A 20,751-nucleotide genomic window follows, 5' to 3' on the forward strand; every position below is an offset into this window, starting at 1 on the left:
ATCAAATTATTATCTGACAAAGCAATGGACATATGTGAAAGTGTAATGAGATATTTTTTTTATTATATGTGTAATATGGGAGAAAATGGAAATATTACCAGGTACATAAGTTCTGGACCAATATAGTGCAATATATACATAACAAGTCAGGGTTCATGATAATTGGTTCCCCTGTTGTGTGTCTTCTAAGCATTGGGGAAGATGTGGTTTCAAGAAGAGCAGAACAGATGTTGTTAAAACTCTTATTACCCAAGTCATTAAGTAGAGTAAAGAAAAAAAAAGAAGCAACTTTGCACCTTTGCAAAATGATGGATTGGAGAGGGAGGTAAATTTAAAATGTGGGGACGGATTTATAGTTGGGATAAGGCATGTCCTAGATCAACTTTAAATTTCAGTGTAAAAATAAAGCTATTGAGTATTTGTGTGCTACAAAAAAAAACCAACAGTATTTAACTTTCTCACAATGGATGCAAACTATAATTTACATCCTGATCATTTAAAAATGAAATCATGCTTCTTCAGGTGACCAAATACATTTCTTAGTATCTGGAGTCAGTGGACAGATGCAGCAACGATGGATATATGAAAAGAGACGTAGGAACATTCAATACCAGCCAGCACGTTGTCATGTGCATTGCGGATCACAGCATCCAGCAGTTGTATGTACTCTTTTGCTATCCTGAAGGCAGTTAGTTGCGGCATTGCGACCCCTCCCCACCAGTGACCCCCTTCCCCCCCCCCCCCCACCCGCCATCGATATGCCACTGTATATGACCTGGCTAATATCCTACAATATTATGTGGCAGATTATTTGAAGAGTGTGGCTTGAGTGTAAGTCTTTTTGTCTTAATTGTATTTTTGAAATTGAAGGAAGAAGCTGTTAAAAAATAGGATATAAGAAAACTGTTGGGCTGACAGAGTGATAAAACAACTGGATGGTTTTTTAATCTATTCCAGGAACATAAACGATAAATTGCAAATTGCCCAGATTATTAGCATTGACGTGTACATCACCATGTGTGCTGTGGATGTGCAGTACACTCTACTGAAAGATCATAAAGAAGAGTTCGGCCTGTGAATGTGGAATTTAGAGACATTTGTCCATTTCCACTCCCTGGGAACAATCTAAAGGACTTTAGCTCTATATTTTTAAATTCCATTTGTATTTGTCTAATGTAAATATTATTGGCTGACTGCATATAATTATTCAGTTATGCAGTTTCTATGATAGTGCCAGTTAGTCTGACTGTAGTAATTTGCTATATTTATCTCACCATCCCTGTATCTTCTCCCACAGCTCTTCTGCCGATCTAATTGAGGTGTCATAATGTTCTAACAATAATATAGTATGGGTGTGTAGTGTGCAAGCAAAAGGTATGTGTGACATCACCGAAATCAGAGTATGGGGTAATTGGGGTATAACACTCAAAGGGATATTATGTGATGGGCAAAACTAAGCATAGAAAATGATATGGTACCTGTGAATTAATGTTTGTTTGCTTGTTTGCTTGTTTTTTGCTATATGTGCTTTAAAAAAAAAATGCTCCAACTGAAATGTTCTCTGATGGGCTCTTTTTCTGGTGTCCATCTCCCTAATATAATGTTACAATGTTAATTATGCTCTTAACCTGAACCATACTGCTATGCTCTTATTTTACGTTCTTTTCTTTTATTTACTCTCCAATATACAAATAAGAATAGTAGATTGTAAGCTGTTCTTAGGACCATCGGTGTACACTGTTCTATGGGCACTTTAAAAATCTTTGACTAAGACAGAGTTATTTGGTATATTCTCTTAAAAGTTGTGTAACCTTTAATCTTACCTTTCTTTCTCCTTCAGGTGTACTGCAGAGTGTATGCGGACAGCTGATAAATTTGGTTTGGAACCATTTACTATTTTCACATCTGCAGCTGTTGAAAGTTCGTCAAGAAAGTCATACACTGTAAAAAAAAATAATAAAAAAAAAAATTCTTAATTAAAAGATGCAAGAAACAATGAAAAGCTATGTTTGTGTCCATTATGGATTGCAAGCTTGTGAGCAAGGTATTTTTGTCTGTTTGTTAATAACCATTATTGGTTTATTATTGTGTTTGTTCCAAAAGTGCTGGTGGGTATACTGACGCTATATAAGTAAAAGTTAATAATAATAATAATAATAATAATAATAATAATAATAATAACAATAATAATAATTGTATATTGTATTATAATTATGCCCACACTATAAAATTGCAGTTGCAGTTACACAAATTTGTCTTGTCATCTTTCGGTGGGATACCAGCCTCCTTATAGAGTCTTTTGGGTTTGCAATTGTCTGTAATAAATGTATACTTTCTATCACTTAGCAGTGATATCCATGTGACTGAATAAATAACTCTTTGTTACAACTGAGATAATAAGGAATGATGGTTCCTTTGGTTAGGAATTTAGGCTAGAATCTACTATTATTCTATCCAACTGAAAAAAGTCTAGCTGAAAATGATTTATTAATGAGTAATTAACTATCTTGTGTGTGTTTATTTTAAATAGTTCTTTTTTGTTTGATTAATCATTTAGTTAGCCACTAATATAGGGATTGATTGAGTAAGTATATAAGATGAAGACTGGTGTGTACTTCAAAACAGCTTTGACTTACTCCAGACTTACCAGAAATAGCAGATTCTTGGCATTTTATGATACTCAATAAAGTGAAGAAACCAATGAGTCTTGGAAATGTCATCTTCTCTTTTTCAAATAACATATATCTAAAAAAAGCAAATGCACTACATAAATCATGCTGCTACATAAACCATAAAGTAACTGTTGTAAAACATATACCATAAAATCTGTTTATTTTTACAGAAAACTGACTCCCAAGACACTCGTTAGATACCGTGTGTTATCTTAATCTAGCATATGGTGCTGTTGGGCACAATTTTCTTTCCATAAATCTTAATGGTAATGTTAGTGTTGTAATTGTACAAAGAATGAGGCTCATTTATGAGGTGCAAAGTGTATAATCATCTAGTGCTCTTTAGTGGCATCACGCACCTACTTTTGCTCAGTTTTACTGGGAAGAGTTTGTGTCTATGGGGTGTAAATGTTTGTACCAGCTGATAGGATGAATTGGGAAGATCAGTGTCACTTCCTACTAAGTGCAGATTGGGCATATCTGTACATCTAGATTTGCACAAACGTTCAGAAATTAGATTTAATTTTGTGGTATAGTATTATTAAATCAGCTGAGAGGATTAGAGAGATTACACAACCTTTACCTCCCAGTAACAGAATTAAAATACTCCTAATACTGCCTCTAAAGTCCCAGGAATCGGACCTCATCCTTATACTTATACCAGAACCCACTTTGTGCCTTCCAGTTGAACTTGTGCAGGAAAGCACATTTCTAGGCACACTTCACCTAACGGAATAAAAACTTTACACACTCACAAAAGTATCACAAAATCTAATTTTCTGTGTTTAGCCATTATGGAGCAATGTATTACCTGATCCACCCAGCTCCACCCATCAGAATTATCAGTATTTTGCATCACTGTCATCCATCTTCAGGGCAGAATGGCCTAACAGGGTACCAGGGAGATCATCGATGGGCCCCAGAGCCTTGGTACAACGCCCTTTACCAGGGAGGTGCATTGTGAATTGAAAGGAGGAGGAAGATGGAGAAATGTATGTGACAGAGGTGGAGGAAGGACGAGGAGGAGGAATAAGAGGAAAGCGGAAGGAAGCTGGAGAGAGGAGGAAAGTGGAACAGGAGAAGAAGAGGAAGGAGTAGGAGAAAGGAAGAGGAAAAGGATGATGAAGGAGGAGGTGATTGAAGAAGAGTAAAGGAGGTAGAAGAAAGAAGAGAAAGGAGGAGGATGAAGGAGGAGGAAGGAAGGGGCAGAAGAAGGAAGGGGGGAGGAGAAAGGAAAAGGAGGAGGACGGTAATAGGGCTTCGGTGAGTACTTTCCATGATATGAATGATGGGGCTTACGGACCTATCCATTGCAGCGGAGAGAAGAATGAGTCTGAAATGTGGTTTAACCAGAGATAAAAGGTGGCTGATAATTTGCTGTGTTAATATGTAAACCACTCTTAGATGTGTATTCTGTGGTTTCTTCCACCCCTCCCATGATTGAGGGTTGGAGTCAACCTGTGTACAGTGCAACCTGAGCATAGACTGCAGAGCAGAGGCTGCATATGTAACAGAGCACTGGTCTCTGCATTATATGGTGGTCATTTGGATGCACTTTGCATTGTATGGCGGTCACTAGAATTCTCTCTGCATTGTATATAAGTCCCTAGAATGCTCCCTGTATTGTATGGCAGTAACTAGGATGCCCGCTGCATTGTATATCGGTCAATAGGAAGCTCTCTGTATTGTATAATGACCACTAGGATGCTTTCTGTATTATATACTGGTTAATAGGATGCTCTCTGTATTATATATGTTAGGATTCTCCTTTTGTTATCTGTTTCAGTTGCTGTTTCCTTGAGTGTGACACACATTCTGTTTGCTGATGTCTGGTGTTACATCTTTCTGGTGCTCAGCTTCTGCACATTCATTCTGACCTGCATACTGACCATCAGGTGTGTAGCTCCACTCAATCCAATTGGAGTGGTAAGAATTTGCATTGACGTTTGTACTGCTTCAAGTGCTATAATGGATGGATGGTTGTTCTGAGGGACTCTGGGTCTATCTCAGAATACTTTGGATTCTCCAGACATTGTTATGCTGCTGATAAGTACACTGTGATATTCCACTGTACCATATCTGCTAAATTGGGTTAATCTTCTGCTCTGATATTAGGATTTTCTGTATCCTGTATGTCTGCCCATTGATAGCAGAGCAATCTGCATATGATTCTGAACCTGATAATCTATATATGATTCTGAACCTGTTAGTATCCATCTGATACTCTGCATATACTGTTTGTTGCTGATCAAGTCACACATCTTGCAATTTCAACTGGATGCTCTATATTGTATAAAGCTAATTAGGATGTTCAAAAGTTAAATTATCAAGCATAGAAGTATAATACCTGCTTGTCTTACTTGCAATGCATCCAGGGCCAGATTAGGGGCTAAGGGGGCCTTCATTCCCCCGTGAGGGCCCCCCCCATGATCCAAGCTGCCCGCGGACCCCGTCCCCCCCCCCACCGTGGTCCGAGCTGCCCGCGCCCCCCTTCCCCCCAGCACTTACCTCCTTCTCCGGCGCGCTGTATGCTCTTTACTGAGGAGATCTCGTGAGAGTGAGACTCAGTAAAGAGACAACATCGCGCCGGAGAAGGACCGCAGTGAAAGTGCTCAGCAGCACTGATCGCGCCCGGGGTGCCCCCTCCCCCGACCGATCAATACTGCTGCTGAGCACTTTTAAGGGCCCCCTGTAGCCCAGTTAGCCCTATGGTTAATCCGGCCCTGAATGCATCCCTGTTATTTCTCTGAGAGAATGCAAGTCTCCTGTATATATTGGTATAATATACTCCTCACTTATTTGATTGATATATTTTTATTATGTAGTCTCCTGTCTATATCGATAGATGCAACATTTATTGATTAATAGCAATAATTAATAAAAATCAGTGCTGCCTCTAGCTGTTGACCTCACCTCTCTTGTGTCTGGCCAAACCCCCTCTGGTAGCTAGCAATGCCCCCTCAGCAGTGCACTGCTGCTGCATGTACACTCAATTTCACATGCCGATACCATTGTATTCCCCCAGTGGGCCTTTCATGTCCCAGTCCAATTGTTGGTGCACTAAGCAACGCTATTACATATAAAAAGTCCTTACCTTACATATGGATAATAAAAGCAATGTGTGTCATTGGTTGGTACATGATCATTAAAATATAATTCCAATCCAATTCCAAGTATAATTTCAAACAAGTGGCTTAAATTAAATACATTAGGTCCAAATATTTTCCAATGCAACATTGTATCAGTGAAATTTTGTTTAGAAGACAAAACACTGCCTGGCTCAATGTGAAGTATTATTATTCAAGTTTGTTGTTTTGGATAACAGACACTGCTATGCAGCCTTTCAGAATGTCTGATCCGCACCCTCCCACATTGAATTCCATTTTGTTTTACCTTCTCTGCAGATCTCTGTGCATGATTCAAACACTAGCTGATGCAACTTGGCTACAGGCAACTGGACAATGATGTCATAGTGAACCACAGACAATGTTTAATGCTGATATAGGATGCATGTTTCCAAACGATTATTGCAGGTTTAGTGAATTGTAGTTTAGTGTCTCAATCATTGCAAGCTGTCCGTAGTCTAAATTTGGGATACACAGCTAGAAGCCTGTCACATAAGCTCCTATAAAATTAATTTCAAAGGTCAAAATAATAGAACTGATAGACACATTTTTTTGGTAAGTATTAGTTTCATAATAACTATTATCTAAGAACAGAATTATGCTTTAAGTCTTTTCTCTCTAATGTTCACAGGAATTAATAAGAATAGAAGCTGCTGTGTTGCCTGCACTGCTGAAGTAAAATAGAATACTATCTGTAGACACCTCTAGAGACTTTTCACCGGGCAATTTATCCTAAAATCTAGTAAAATGTTTACTAACACAACATCTCTAAATGATCTAATCGTTTGTGCAGTCACAATGACTTATGCTGCTCTTAAGAAGGAGAATGTGCTGGTACATAGAAATAAGCTGTCTAAAGAGCTATCAATCCACAATGCAAGGTGATTTTATCACTTCTTCTACCTCTATTACAATATAGCATTCCCTATCCCATCCCTTCTCATCTCACCCCCTTCGCTGTCAGTGAACATTCCTACAAATGAGATACATGCAGTGGCAGCCTGCCTCCCAGCACTGGGGGACACTAGTAATGAGAGACGACAATGCTATATATTTAGTACTACCATTCCAGACAGTCCAAAAGTGCTGCCTGGTGGAGAGTTCTGGAAATCTATTTATTATTTCTGTTTATGTATAAAGAACACGACAAGACATCTTCTGCTGTGCTGTACATTTAGGGAGATTACACACAGTGGCATATATACGTATATGTATATATATATATATATATATATATATATATAAATATGTATATATATATATATATATATATATATATATATATAAATAATATGTATATATATATATTTATTTATACATATATATATATATATATATATATATATATATACAAATATGTATATATATAAATATGTATATATATATAAATATATATATTTATTAATAATATGTATATATATATATATATATATACTTAAAGATAAATATATACATATGTATTTATATATATACATATAAATATAAATATATATATATATATATACACACATATATATAAATATATGTATATATATAAATACACCAATATATAAAAATTATGTATATATACATATGTATATGTATATATATATATATATATATATATATATATATATATATATATATTTATATATGTACATATAAATATATATATATGTACATATAAATATATATGTAAATATATATATATATATATATATACATATATATATACATATATATATACATATATATATATATATATATATATATATATAAAATACCTGAACATACTGAGGTGTGGGGAGAAAAATTACTGATCCAATGTTAACCATGTCTTGCTGGAATGCTAAATGTCTTCTCACAGCACAGTGACCACTTGTATAACATCTTGAAGGGGCTAAGCATTATATTTTAAGCTAGTAACAAAATAAGTCAATATTAGTAGTAATTAGTACAAGAGGGCTAGTATCACTTTAATCTTTTTTGTACATTTCTTTTAAGTTACCTTCAAAGCTAAATTAATATACTGTACTAGAAATTTATCTGCGGGTATCAAATATTGTTTCAGAAAGGAAATTTTGAAATATAAAAGGTCATTTGTTTAACTTGCTTTAGAGTCAGCACACACTTGCAGCACACACAAACAGCCATTGTAAGGATCCGCTGTGCTGTTATGCCAATGCAAATATTGGATTTCACACTTGCAGTATGCTGTGAAATTCTGTGCAATTGTATGAATGGGAAATACCATATTGTGTTTAACGTTCATAAATGTGTTTCATACAAATTCTGATATCAGTTGCCCACTTGGCATTCGTAAAAAAAAAACATGATTTTTGTAATTATAATATCACAGTCTTTCAACACAGACTCTCTGTAAATTAGTGTAATATCTAATGTATCAAGTCCACTTATATACGAGATATATAACTGTAAGTATGTTTAATGCACAAAGCTGAGAATACTTAAGTGAATAAATGAGATGGCTTATTATTTACTCAGCTATCGGACAGGTAACCACTAGTGTTACAAATCATGCATTTATTAGCATTTTATAATGCTAGTAAAAAGTATGAAGATGGAGATCCAAAAACACTTTATAACAAAGTGTTTTTTTTATAGTAAATGATTTGGTTTGTTTAAAATTAAACATAATAAGTCACCAAAAATAATTACAATTACAGAACACTTTTTCAATTAATTATACTCCACTGTACAATATATAACATTGAATTAATACAGCATACAACAGTAGTCATTATAATACACTTTACTGGTTAAAAAATAACAAACATAGATTCAGAAGCCGTACAAATAATGTTGAAATATGAAGATGAACAAAATGAAAATGTAACTAAATTATTACATTTAGTACCTTACTGTACACTTACTTTTCATACTTTGTAGTAAAGCCTCAAACCATGCAGCTTGCGTTCTGTCACTTGTGGCACCCTTAAGATATGAGAGAGAGACTGTTTTTGGCAAGTGGTGAAGTATTTTCCTTCATGTGCTCAAACTTTCTTGTTCAGACATCAAAAGTAACACTTCTGCTTCAATTTTTGTGCCTTGGAGCTCCGCTCTGAACTGATTGGTGGATCGCTGTATAATTTTCTGTTCATTGCTTACCCTTCAAATTGTCAGTCTCATAAGCTGCAAGATATATTGGTGTTTTGCTAATTGTGCAATATAGCAGTGTAGCAATAAAGTTACACAATATATTAATGCTAACGGTGTTATGTCACCAGTAGGGAATTGTTCCCTTTATATAAGGCAAATACAGAGAAAGTCTGTGGCACATAAAGCCAGTTCAGGAACTCATTCACAGCACCTATTGTCATAGGTCACATGAAATAATATGGGTACAAGATGCAGTATGTTGATTTATCTATCATGTCATTGTACAGTTCAAACAGATTATTTCTAGATATCTGAAAAGGTATTGGTTTGGGAAGATTAATTTATTATAACTGATGACCACAAACTGCACAACCTGTACAACCGTTTCAATCGTGCACAATGTGGCGTAAAGTGCCTTAAGAACGGTCCATGAAGTCACTCCCTGGCAATTTACCTTTGACAATTTTTCCACCTCCATAGAGGTGCACAGGAAAATCTGGTTCCATACCAGACGTAAAAAAGCGAATCAGCAAATCACACGAAGGTTTCTTCGGAGCTTCTCACAGAATTCAACCCCACCATGAATCCATCTGCTTTAGAGGATCTAGACTATGTGAAGTTTGTACTATAGTAACCAAGGTTGTGTTGTATCAACATATAATACACCACTAGAAAGTTTGCTATTATTATCATTGTCTTTTATTTATGAAGTGCCAAAATGTCATGTAACGATGTCAATAGGGAGGATCAAAAAATCACATGCAATGACATGAAACAGAAATTAGAGATGGTCCTGCCCAAATGAGCTTACAATCTAAAAGTTCAGGGTGAACACTTTATAAGTAAAGAAGTGGAATAATAATTGTAGTTGCTGGTGGGGAAAGTGCTTGCACCTATTTTTTAGGCAGCAGCATTATCAGCCTATAATGAGTAACTGACATTTCTGTGCAGATTCTGGTGGTGTGGTATGGTGGGAATGAGGAGAGAAATATGAACCAGTTACAGTAGAAATCTTAAAACAGTCAGCTCCTGACAACCATGACTGTTCTTTACCATTTATCTTAACCAAGCCTACTTCCTCTGCTGGTTCAAGAGTATACTTTTGCTTTCTTGCTGCCTGGGCACACATGTGGTTATCTGTCAGTTTGGAGTAACTGTCTGTAGACTGGTGTTCTACTCTGCTGGAAAAAGATCCAAGACAGTTGTTCCCATGTATGGGGGCAGCTGACGTCACCAAGAGGAAGTGGTGATAGTATTCAGTAGATCTTCCTCAACATTGTTCATGGTGTGATGACACTCCTTGGCACTACCATGTAATGTCCCACTGCCTTCACAAATGTTTAAATATTTTCTATCTGTGGGAAGATGATTATGTGGGAGTGCAATTATTTCCAACTTGCTGTGATACCAAATGTTTAGTATGGTGTATTGAACTATGTATTGATCTAGAAAATGATATGTATGATACCCTGAAAATATGGAACAGTCACATTGATTTGGGCTTAGAGTAAAATATTTGCACTATTGGCTTGGGTTTTGGGGAAAGGGTTTGTATATCCATGACTTTTTATGCCCTTCTGTATTGCTGGTTGCTGGGGGCATGGGGTTTTGAGCATATGTCTGCCAAGCCAGTATTACATAAAGAATCAATGATCCTTTGTAATTGTTCATTCCCTGCACTGTTTTCTCCTGTCTCACCTACCTCCTCTGATAACCACCTTTCACTTCCATTTCCAAGACTGCTCCCCACTTAGGAAACTCCCTACCCCACCTGGACAGACTCCGCTCCAACCTCCCATTCTTCAAGAGTTATCTCAAAATCCACCTCTTCTCTATAGTTTATCATACCATTACCTGATACTCCCTCTGGGAGATGATAGTGATTGTTGGTAGAACACATTTTTTATTTTTTTTTCAGGTGGAATGTAGCTTTTGGTTCCCAAAAAGTAGGGGAGTGGGGAAGCAAAAGTGATCTAGGGAGAATTACATTTTAAGTCAAAGGCCTGTACAAAAGTTGAAAAGAGTAGAGGTCATAATTCTCATATGGAAAGTCTTGTCCTAGTCCATTATTTTGTATTACCACATGGTATAAGAATCTGCATAAATATTCGTGGGGGCGTGGTCTACTAAAGCTTTTGTTAGTTTTACTATCAAAAATATCTTTCTTTATAATCAACTGATATTTTAGAGATAGGGGTAGGATAAGAGTAGCAATTTAAACATTAACAAACACTGAACACAATTAGAGCATTTACCACCTGCCGAACTGCATTGTATTGAAAGGTACCTCTGTCCCACTCAGCTTCGCTAGTACAGGCCCATGAAAACCCCTTTAGATGCTTCCTATAACACTGTAATGTTATTGCATGTAAACTTGTCTCAAATAACTAGCATACGTTGTACAATGGCATTTGCACAATAAACATATACATTAGCTTATTTAGTTTCCGGAGAATAGCATAGATGCAGATTTCCACTCTTTGTCCACATCATCATCATCATCATCACCATTTATTTATATAGCGCCACTGATTCCGCAGCGCTGTACAGAGAACTCATTCACATCAGTCCCTGCCCGACTGGAGCTTACAGTCTAAATTCCCTAACATATACACACACAGACAGACAGACAGAGAGACTAGGGTCAATTTTGATAGCAGCCAATTACAGGGATGATATGCATGAATATATCATAATGCTTCAAACGGTACACCTGTATCTACTAACTTGACTTAACACACAGGATTCCAAGTAATAGCACTTCTGTTTATCCTTTTGCAACAAGACAGGTTATCACTCCTTAAGACTTTGCAAAGGATGCTCCTTTTCTTGTTTAGACTCCAATATGGATGCCTAAACACATGTAGCACACACTGCTCCCTCTTTTTGTCTCTGATGAAACAACTCTCGGCTCCTTTTACAATCATTGGTGCCACAACTCCCACATATAATCGGTTTCACTCAGCAAAGGATTATTTCCCAGAGTTTTTTGTTTCTTCTTCTCTGGTTTTATCTCAGTCCCAATGACATTACAGTGGGATCAGTGGTTTGTGAGGATCTACTTAATGACATGGGGTCTTGGACATTGGATGCCCACTGTTTGTTAACTGGTGGGAGCAGGGCCTAATATTAATACAATTCAATATTTAGAATAGGGTGGATTCTTTTAAATGTATTTGTTGTTTTATATTATGTTAGTTCCACAGTTTTACAGGGTCAAATTACCAAGGAGGCTGATATTCATACGGCTCTTTTCACACAACTGTCCCACCAGAAAAATACTTTTTTAAACTTTTGAGTATTTTATATTTACTAAAGATAAACATTTTTCTCAGATATAAGTAAGCAAATTAAGCAATGACAAATGTATATATTAGGAAATGATCTAAGGGATACATGCTTTGCAGAACTAACGTGGAATCACTTTATGCAGTATAGAGGGACAGATTGACAGTGTGTGGAAGGAACCTTTAAGAAGAACTGAATTTGCTACTATAGAGATTCTTTTCTGCATTGTACATGTGACTCTTTGATCCCTTGTGGTTCATTTTAGATAGAGCTGCCCGAAAAATATCTTTTAACATGTTGTTTATGTATAAGATTGACTTTTAAAATGTAGTGAAAACTTCTAAAACAGGGTAAAAAAAACATAAAAGATTGCAAAGAGAACACATTTACAGTGTGTGTGAGTGCATGTGTGTGTGTGTGTGTGTGTGTTTAGAAAATGTACTTTTAAAAGGTATATGCATTTTAAGTATTTTTACACGTCCTTTTGAAATACCATACAGTATGTAACACAAATCTGCTAGACTTCAAGTAAACATATGATCAGTGAAAGGAATGGATTCATAGAGACACAGTTATTATAATGTAAAAAAAAAAGCACTGCATAACGACAAATACAGTTTAATGGTCTGGCAAGACTAATGTCTCCTGATTGTTATCAGATCGTTGGTAAAATGCAAATGGATCATGTTATATTTTGTTATTCATATTGATTGTTCTGAGGAATAAGAATCAGTTAAAATATTTTGTTATTTATTTATAATGCGCGTCCTTCCCTGGACTTTGTGATGGCCGTTATGGCTATGAACGTTTCTCTGTCCTGCTGCAGCACTGAGTCAGTCAAGACTATCAGGGTCACTGTAGTGCACCAAAATATGTTATACATGATTATACATGATTATGAAACTTCCCCTGAATTACAGTAGGCACACTCTACTTTACAGCTATATTATATGGCAGGTATCAATCTTTAACTGTGAACCCTGTCTGTATTGAATGCAGGTAATTCCCAAATCAGAATAATAAATTGTACCATAGAGGTAGATGAGGGATTGGCACTACATGCATTAAGTAACAATTGGTCCCTATATTCTTTTAACAGAGATCTTTTTGGATAGTTGAGTTGTAGCTGCAATGTAAAAAGCAGCTACTTAGTTTTGCTCTATAATAAAGAAACACAGGAAAGACAGAAAAGTGTCATGAAAATCCAATTAGGTGATCCAGATATTGAAGGAAGAAAGAGAGAGTAGTACTGCCTCTACTTTCAATGAGAAGATCTACAGCCGAAACAAGATCTGCAAGTCAAAAACCTGTGCCACTTCGTTCTCGCAGCAGCATAACCAGAGCCAGTATCCATGAGAAGCAGAAGTGGGTAAAAGCTGCTGGTGAAGAGATGAAGATGTGGGACCTCACTAAGGGCCTGATTCATTAAGAATCTTAACTTGAGAAATTTCTTATTTCAGTCTCCTGGACAAAACCATGTTACAATGCAAGGGGTGCAAATTAGTATTCTGTTTTGCACATAAGTTAAATACTGCCTGTTTTGTCATGTATTTGCATAAGTATTTAACTTATGTGCAAAACAGAACACTAATTTGCACCACTTGCATTGTAACATGGTTTTGTCCAGGAGACTGAAATAAGAAGTTTCTCAAGTTAAGATTTTTAATGAATCAGGCCCTAAGTTATCACCAGGCACGCACGTAATAGGATGCAAATATGTTTTAAAGTACGACTCTGAAGGCAAAGTTCAGAGAGTTAAGGCAAGATTAGTCATAAAACAATATTTGCAAAACCAGAAAAAGATGATGCCACCTTTGCTCCAGCCACTAAGATAAGTACATTCAGGACTCATATGGCCAGCTCAGCTGTACAGAAGATAAATGTGAGACTTCATGACAGTCTATGGTAACATTGAAGAGGAGTTGTACATATCATAGCCTGAAGGATAAGTCCGAAAAGAAAAAGAGCATCTTGTTTTAAAGTTATAGAGATCACATTATGGTCCCAAACAATCAGCCAGAGCATGGAACTCTAAGATGAAGAATGTTTTGTTTTTTTCACACATAGTCAATGTCCTTGCTTGTACTCTAAGTCCTCATTGCTCAGAGAGGAGCAGAGTTGGAGCAGACATACTGTGTCAAGAGCTAGAATGTAACACAAGTATCAGAGTAAGGGGGTAGGTGGTAGTGATTGAGAGGGGGAGATTCAGGGAGAAGGGGGTAGGCTGTGACTTTGTTCTAGTACGTGCAATCTGTGCGTCGAATCATACCATGGAGACCATATTTGATGATATTTTTGTTTCGCCTGTCTTTCAGTATACATGTACCTCTCATGATGCATAGTGCCATTTACCAAGGCTTTCCATTTATAATAATCTAGGTATTCCACTGCAAGCCAAGTACAGGCTATAGTATCATTGGTCAGGGTGGCAATGATGACAATATACTGGTAGAGAGGTCTATCTAAACTGTCTTCCAAGGAGATACCAAATAAACATATTGTGGGGGTCAAAGGGGGAATCCCGGGTACCGTATCTCCAATACAAGCCTACATCCTCGTCTAGAAGGTATGCGTTGACCCTTTTTTTTGAAGACCTCTGCAGTTCGTGCCTGGCATGTTGTCAGTCAACTTCTGGGCCACATACTGACTGATGGCCACTCATTCTTGCCTAATAAATGCTTGGATTTTGTCAGAATTTGTGTGTTTTTGTTTGTCCATCCGCCTCTTGAGGATTGACTACAAATTCTCAATGGGATTAAGGTCCTGGGGAGTTTCCTGGCCATGGACACAAAATTTTGCTGTTTCGATCCCCAAGCCACTTAATTATCACTTTTGCCTTATGGAACGGTGTTCCATCATGGTGGAAAAGGCATTGTTTGTCACCAAACTGTTCTTGGATGGTTGGAAGAAGTTGCTCTTGGAGGATGTTTTGGCACCATTCTTTAATCATCTCTGTGTTCTTAGGCAAAATTGTGAGTGAGCTCACTCCCTTGACTGAGAAGCAACCCCACACATGAATGGTCTCAGGATGCTTTACTGTTAGTATGACACAGGATTGATGGTAGCGCTCAGCTTTCCTTTTTCGGACAAGCATTTTTCCAGATGCCCCAAACAATCTGAAAGAAGATTCATCAGAGAAAATGACTTTACCTCAGTCCTCAGCAGTCCAATCCCTGTACCTTTGCAGTATATCTGTCTGTCCCTGATGTTTTTCCTGAAGAAGTGGCTTCTTTGCTGGCCTTCTTGACACCAGGCCATCCTCCAAAAGTCTTCGTCTCACTGTGCGTGCAGGTGCACTCACACCTGCCTGCTGCCATTCCTGAGCAAGCTCTGCACTGGTGTTGCCCCAATCCCACAGCTGAATCAACCTTAGGAGATGGTCCTGGCACTTGCTGGATGTTCTTGGGGGCCCTGAAGCCTTCTTCACAACTATTGAACCTCTCTCCTTGAAGTTCTTGATGATCCGATAAATGGTTGATTTAGGTGCAATCTTACTAGCAGCAATATCCTTGCTTGTGAAGCCCTTTTTGTGCAAAGCAATGCTGACTGCACATGTTTCCTTGTAGATAACCATGATTAACAGGAAGAACAATTATTTCAAGACCACCACTCTTTAAAAGCTTCCAGTCTGTTATTTTAACTCAATCAGCATGACATAGTGATCTCCAGCCTTGTCCTCATCAACACTCTCACCTGTGTTAATGAGAGAATCACTGACCTGATGTTAGCTGGTCCTTTTGTGGCAGGGCTGAAATGCAGTGGAAATGTTGTATTTGGGATAAAGTTCATTGTCATGGCAAAGAGGGACTTTGAAATAAATTGCAATTCAGCTGATCACTCTTCATGACATCCTGGAGTATATGCAAATTGCCATCATAAAAACTGAGGCAGCAGACTTTGTGAAAAATAATATTTGTGTCATTCTCAAAACTTTTGGCAATGACTGTATCTATTTATCTATCTATATATCTATCTACAGTCTCTTTCTCTCTATTTCTATCTCTCTCTTTCACACACACACTCTCCCCCTCTCTCTCTCTCTTTCTCTCTCTCTCTCACACACACACACACACACACACTCTCCCTCTCTCACTCTCTGGGGGGTTTCTACATCTATCTATCTATCTATCTATCTATCTATCTATCTATCTATCTATCGCTTAACCCTCCATCATCTTGTAACTCAGGCTGTCTTATCCTAATCTCCAGCAGCACCTAAACTTAGCCTCTGCCACAGCAGCCAGATGCTAACCTCCTCCAGCTGAACCCTGTCTTCCCCAATCTGCAGAATAACCATCCTAAATAAAGTATATGTTAGCCACCCCCTTCTCCCCCTTCACGTATTAACCTCACTTAGCCTTTTAGTCTTATGGGATGAAACTAATAATATTCCCCACAGACTAACCATAAGCTTCTCCACCTGTAGCCAAACCCTAATTTTTCATGTCCTCTATCAATAGTTGCCCTAAAGTTGTCCCATTAGCCTTAAGCAAAGGAGCAGGAGACAGATCGGAAGCAAGAAAATGCAGGCAGAAGGCAAAAGATAGATAAGTGATGTGCTCGCAAGCAATCATGCTAATTTCCCATAAGCATTTTCTCTGGCGCGAAATTAATTATTTTTCCTTATTGGGTTTCTCCAAGCAAGCAAATTACTTTCAGGGATTTAAATGCAAATACCAATGTTATAAAACATGTTGTGTTATTGTTTTTGCCTGTGTTTTATTGATTTGGAGTTGCACTGTGTGAAAGTTCTCTATATTTGCAGAAGAGCTATGCATGGGAGTATCTTCTCTGTTCATTTAATTAAATTTTCTTTCATGCTATAACGGTTATAGGCCAGTACTGCTCAACCATTTTTAGATGAGACCCGAGGTCTCACTCCCATTATTCTAGAGCACCAACTGTCAGTGCGCCATTATTCTGTGACCCTAAGTGTTAGCACTATATTGTTTTAATTTTCAAAAGAGGTGATTTTGAAGAGAATAAATTACACATGTTATATTCAGAGGACCCCCAAAACAAATTCTGGGACCTCCAGGTGGCATCACAAGGCACAAGTTACACACCTCTGCTTTAGAAAACAGTTTTAATTAGGTATCTATAGAACATCTACCTACTCTTTTACAGCCCAGAGGAAAGTAATAAGCCTTTGATGCAAAAGACAAAAAGTTACAGAGATAAAAAACACAACTTTGATAACCAGGAAGAGTTAAGTGTATCCCAACAATAAAACTGGGAAATGTTAGACTTTAGATAAAAAGTTTAGCTAATATAATATAATTTCAACAACTTTTAGTTGATTATATTATGGTTTTTTTTTCTAAGTACATACTTTGCATATTATTACTGAAAAAAATAATTGTAAGTTGGCTTAAAAACTGTTTCAAAAATAACTGCAGTAAAATGTTAAATATTTGCTACAACTCATATACATTAGGCACCATCTAGTCTATGAAAAACATCTGTTTAGCGGCTAATCATGAGCATAGGAGATATCAATATTCAATCATACACTTTGCCAACATTTTTATTTGCCATTGCTATTTTGCCCAGATGCTTTTAATCACAGGTTTATAAACAAAAAGCATTCACTATGGTTTGGAACATTAATTAAAACTGAATGGGCTTATCAAACCAAATTTTACATATAGCCCTTGATTGAAATCTATTCTCACTCTAAAAATGATACGATATAAACTTAACTATGGATTTTATGCCTAAATAAACAGTACAACCATTTTGCATCAACATTATGACTTAAATTGTTTTTAAACATATTGTAGAAACATAATTACCTTTACTTATGTTAATATAAGTTACTGTAGGCACCTAACTAAAATACCTCTCTGCTCTTACCATATAAAATAACAAGTTGTTTATGCAACACAGTCACATTCCAAAACTTTATCAAAGGGCAAAGAACCCAATTGCTTGAGGAAATGGTCCTGCTATTTCAGGATGGTAATAACAGAACAAAATCATTTAAAAAATGCTTTATTGTCAGAATAAAGCATTCGTTTTAATGTATTAATATTTTTAAAAAATATATATATATTTCAAATAAATTATTCTTTAAACTTTATTTTTTTTATCAGTAAGTGGAACTGAAGCACAAATCTGGGCTTTCCGTTCCACTGTACACGTACGAGGTGGCTCACACATGCACACATTTGCAGAGACTGGCTTGGCGAAGTGGTAGTGAACACTTACTACTCTGGATCAGTGTTGCTGTGGCAGGTGAGTATTGCTCAGCTGACTTTATTAAATTGTGATGTTAAAAAAATCCTACTTATTGTAGGGATTAGGGGTGCTAATGATAATATGCTCCTTTATGCTCTGAATTCCTAATGAGATCTGACGCTACAAAGCTAATATGGGTCCTTTTTATGGATGCTACTTGTGAGAAATATGGAAAATGTAATTTTGCCCACCACTATTTTACATGTCCTAGACTGCTACATTTCCATCCATTTACTGAAATTAAATATTCAATGTAAACAAGTTTGTCTCGTCTCACAATTACTCTAATTTTCAAATCTTTGGAGACTAGACAGCATGCCATCAAATGCCAGTTATCGGAAATGACAAATAATATTTCTCATGACACGTTTATTATTATTTTAGGCTTTCATTTCCTAGCGAGCACTATGCCATTCTTTTTTTTATAGCTTTATATTTTCAATGGCAGATACACCTTCCAAAATATATAAAAAAAAGTTTCACAGCAACATTTTCATGCAAGAAAAAGAGAAGTGAGGAGATGGACTACAAATAGAATATTGTTTTATTCTGGAGATTGCTAATGGTACATTGAAGCAAGCATATTTTGTTATTTTTAACAACCGTATTATATAGCATTTTAAATAAGGTATTTTGGAGATAACTACTTTACATATCTAATCAAATTCTGGCATGTTGTATGAAACAAATTCATTGGCTAAATATATTGCTTGTCATGATCTGAGGAAGGAAGCAATAAGAATGTACTATAATTTTTTAGTTATAAAGCTCCAATTGTCACACAGCTCTGTAATATAAGTGGCCACAGGATGCAAGGATGAAAATAAATCCAGGAAATATAGTCCTGCAGAATGGATAGTAAAAGAAATTATTTTATTAAAATCATACTAATGAAGAAATAAAAGTCATCAAATAACAGTTCACCCCCATCCATTAAGTAAATGAATTGGGACCCAGAACACATGCCCCACAAATTGTAATTTCATCTTTGGGTTGTAGAAGGAGCATCATCAATAGAAAATTTAGAGAATTTGTTCCACATTATGTTGACCCCCGTAGGAGAAGGCATCCTCCTGGGTTGTGATGGAGGCAGGACTTAAGACACAATTTGCGTCATCAAGCCCCGCTCCTACTATGCAATGCCGCCCCCACATACACTTGTCACATGACCTCCACTATTGGCATTTTCTACCTGATAAAGGGGACCAAAAGTATTCCAGAGGTGCGGGATCACATCAGGGTGTATTGACAACAATTTGGGGAAGGGAGATCCCTTTTGTACTTACATTTTCTGAGTGCCTCTGCAGAGCTCATAAACTCTGTGACTACATTAAATGACTTCCAAGCCCCGCCCTTACACTTGTGCATTTTAATTTCAATTCAAGGTTCTCAACTACTATATAGCTTCGTAATAAAGTCTGCTAGGGATATACTTAAATGATTCTAAATTATTTAATTCACAAGTTAAAAAAAAGAAAAAAAGTTTGAAAGAACAATATTATATTACATAACAATAGAATGTCAAGATACAGTATATAAAATGTATACAATACACAAGTGATGTAAACACCTGTATATATTATTTGTATAATTAATGAGTTCTGACATCATCACTTCAGTGTTCATTAGGAAACCTTGTATATTATTAGGAATAATATACTTTCTGCTTTATATAATTTACTGTAGAGACTGCAGTATCCCATATATGTTAAATGAGTAGTGTCAATATTTGTATAAATAACTGCAAAAATATCCTTATCTTTGGGGATTGGGGATGTCAGAGTGTGTCAAAAATAACAATACCTTTCACTATGTTATTCATTTTACAGCATACTGTATCAATGCAAGAAACTCTCGGGAAAGCATCCCCAAGTCGTTTTGTTACCATATAAAAGTACAAAACCATAGACCAAGGGACATTTAATAGACATTTTGCTTTACAGTAAGGAGCTGTTTCATTTCTCTGTTCCTATGTGCCCCTATCTTCATTGCAGGTATCCACCTCTCCCCCTCTCTCCCTACCTACTCTACCCTGTGCCTTACATCCTGCTTCTCTCGCATCTCCATTACTCCTTCATACTCTCTATATAACCCTATTCCTGCTCCTATTATTCACTTTCACTAGTGTATTCACACTGCACTCTCCATCACACTGCACCCTTCATGGACGCACGCAGAATTTTTAAGGGTTTCCCCCACTGAAAAAAATATATAGAGAGAGCTGCTGCGCATGCGGCTGCGCATGTCAAAGAAGCGCCTGCGGCAGTGCTGTATTGTACTACAATACAGCACCGCCGCAGACGCTTCTTTGACAGCGCCGCGGCTGC

General features: G+C 36.8%; 1 protein-coding gene across 1 annotated transcript in view; it reads right to left on the reverse strand.

Annotated features, from left to right (window-relative positions):
• LOC142142796 (uncharacterized) overlaps positions 1–8,748 on the reverse strand; it is a 48,715-nt gene extending 39,967 nt beyond the window's left edge. Inside the window, exons 1-3 of the mRNA XM_075200608.1 lie at positions 8,671–8,748; positions 2,648–2,745; positions 1,824–1,941 (exon numbers count right to left, since the gene is read on the reverse strand). Coding sequence (XP_075056709.1) covers positions 1,824–1,941; positions 2,648–2,741 — 212 coding nt within the window. The 5' untranslated portion in view covers positions 2,742–2,745; positions 8,671–8,748. The remainder of the gene's footprint in view (positions 1–1,823; positions 1,942–2,647; positions 2,746–8,670) is intronic.
• Positions 8,749–20,751: the final 12,003 nt, after the last annotated feature.

Source organism: Mixophyes fleayi, chromosome 3 (genome assembly GCF_038048845.1).
Source record: "Mixophyes fleayi isolate aMixFle1 chromosome 3, aMixFle1.hap1, whole genome shotgun sequence".
NCBI classification, from domain to species: Eukaryota; Metazoa; Chordata; class Amphibia; order Anura; family Limnodynastidae; genus Mixophyes; species Mixophyes fleayi.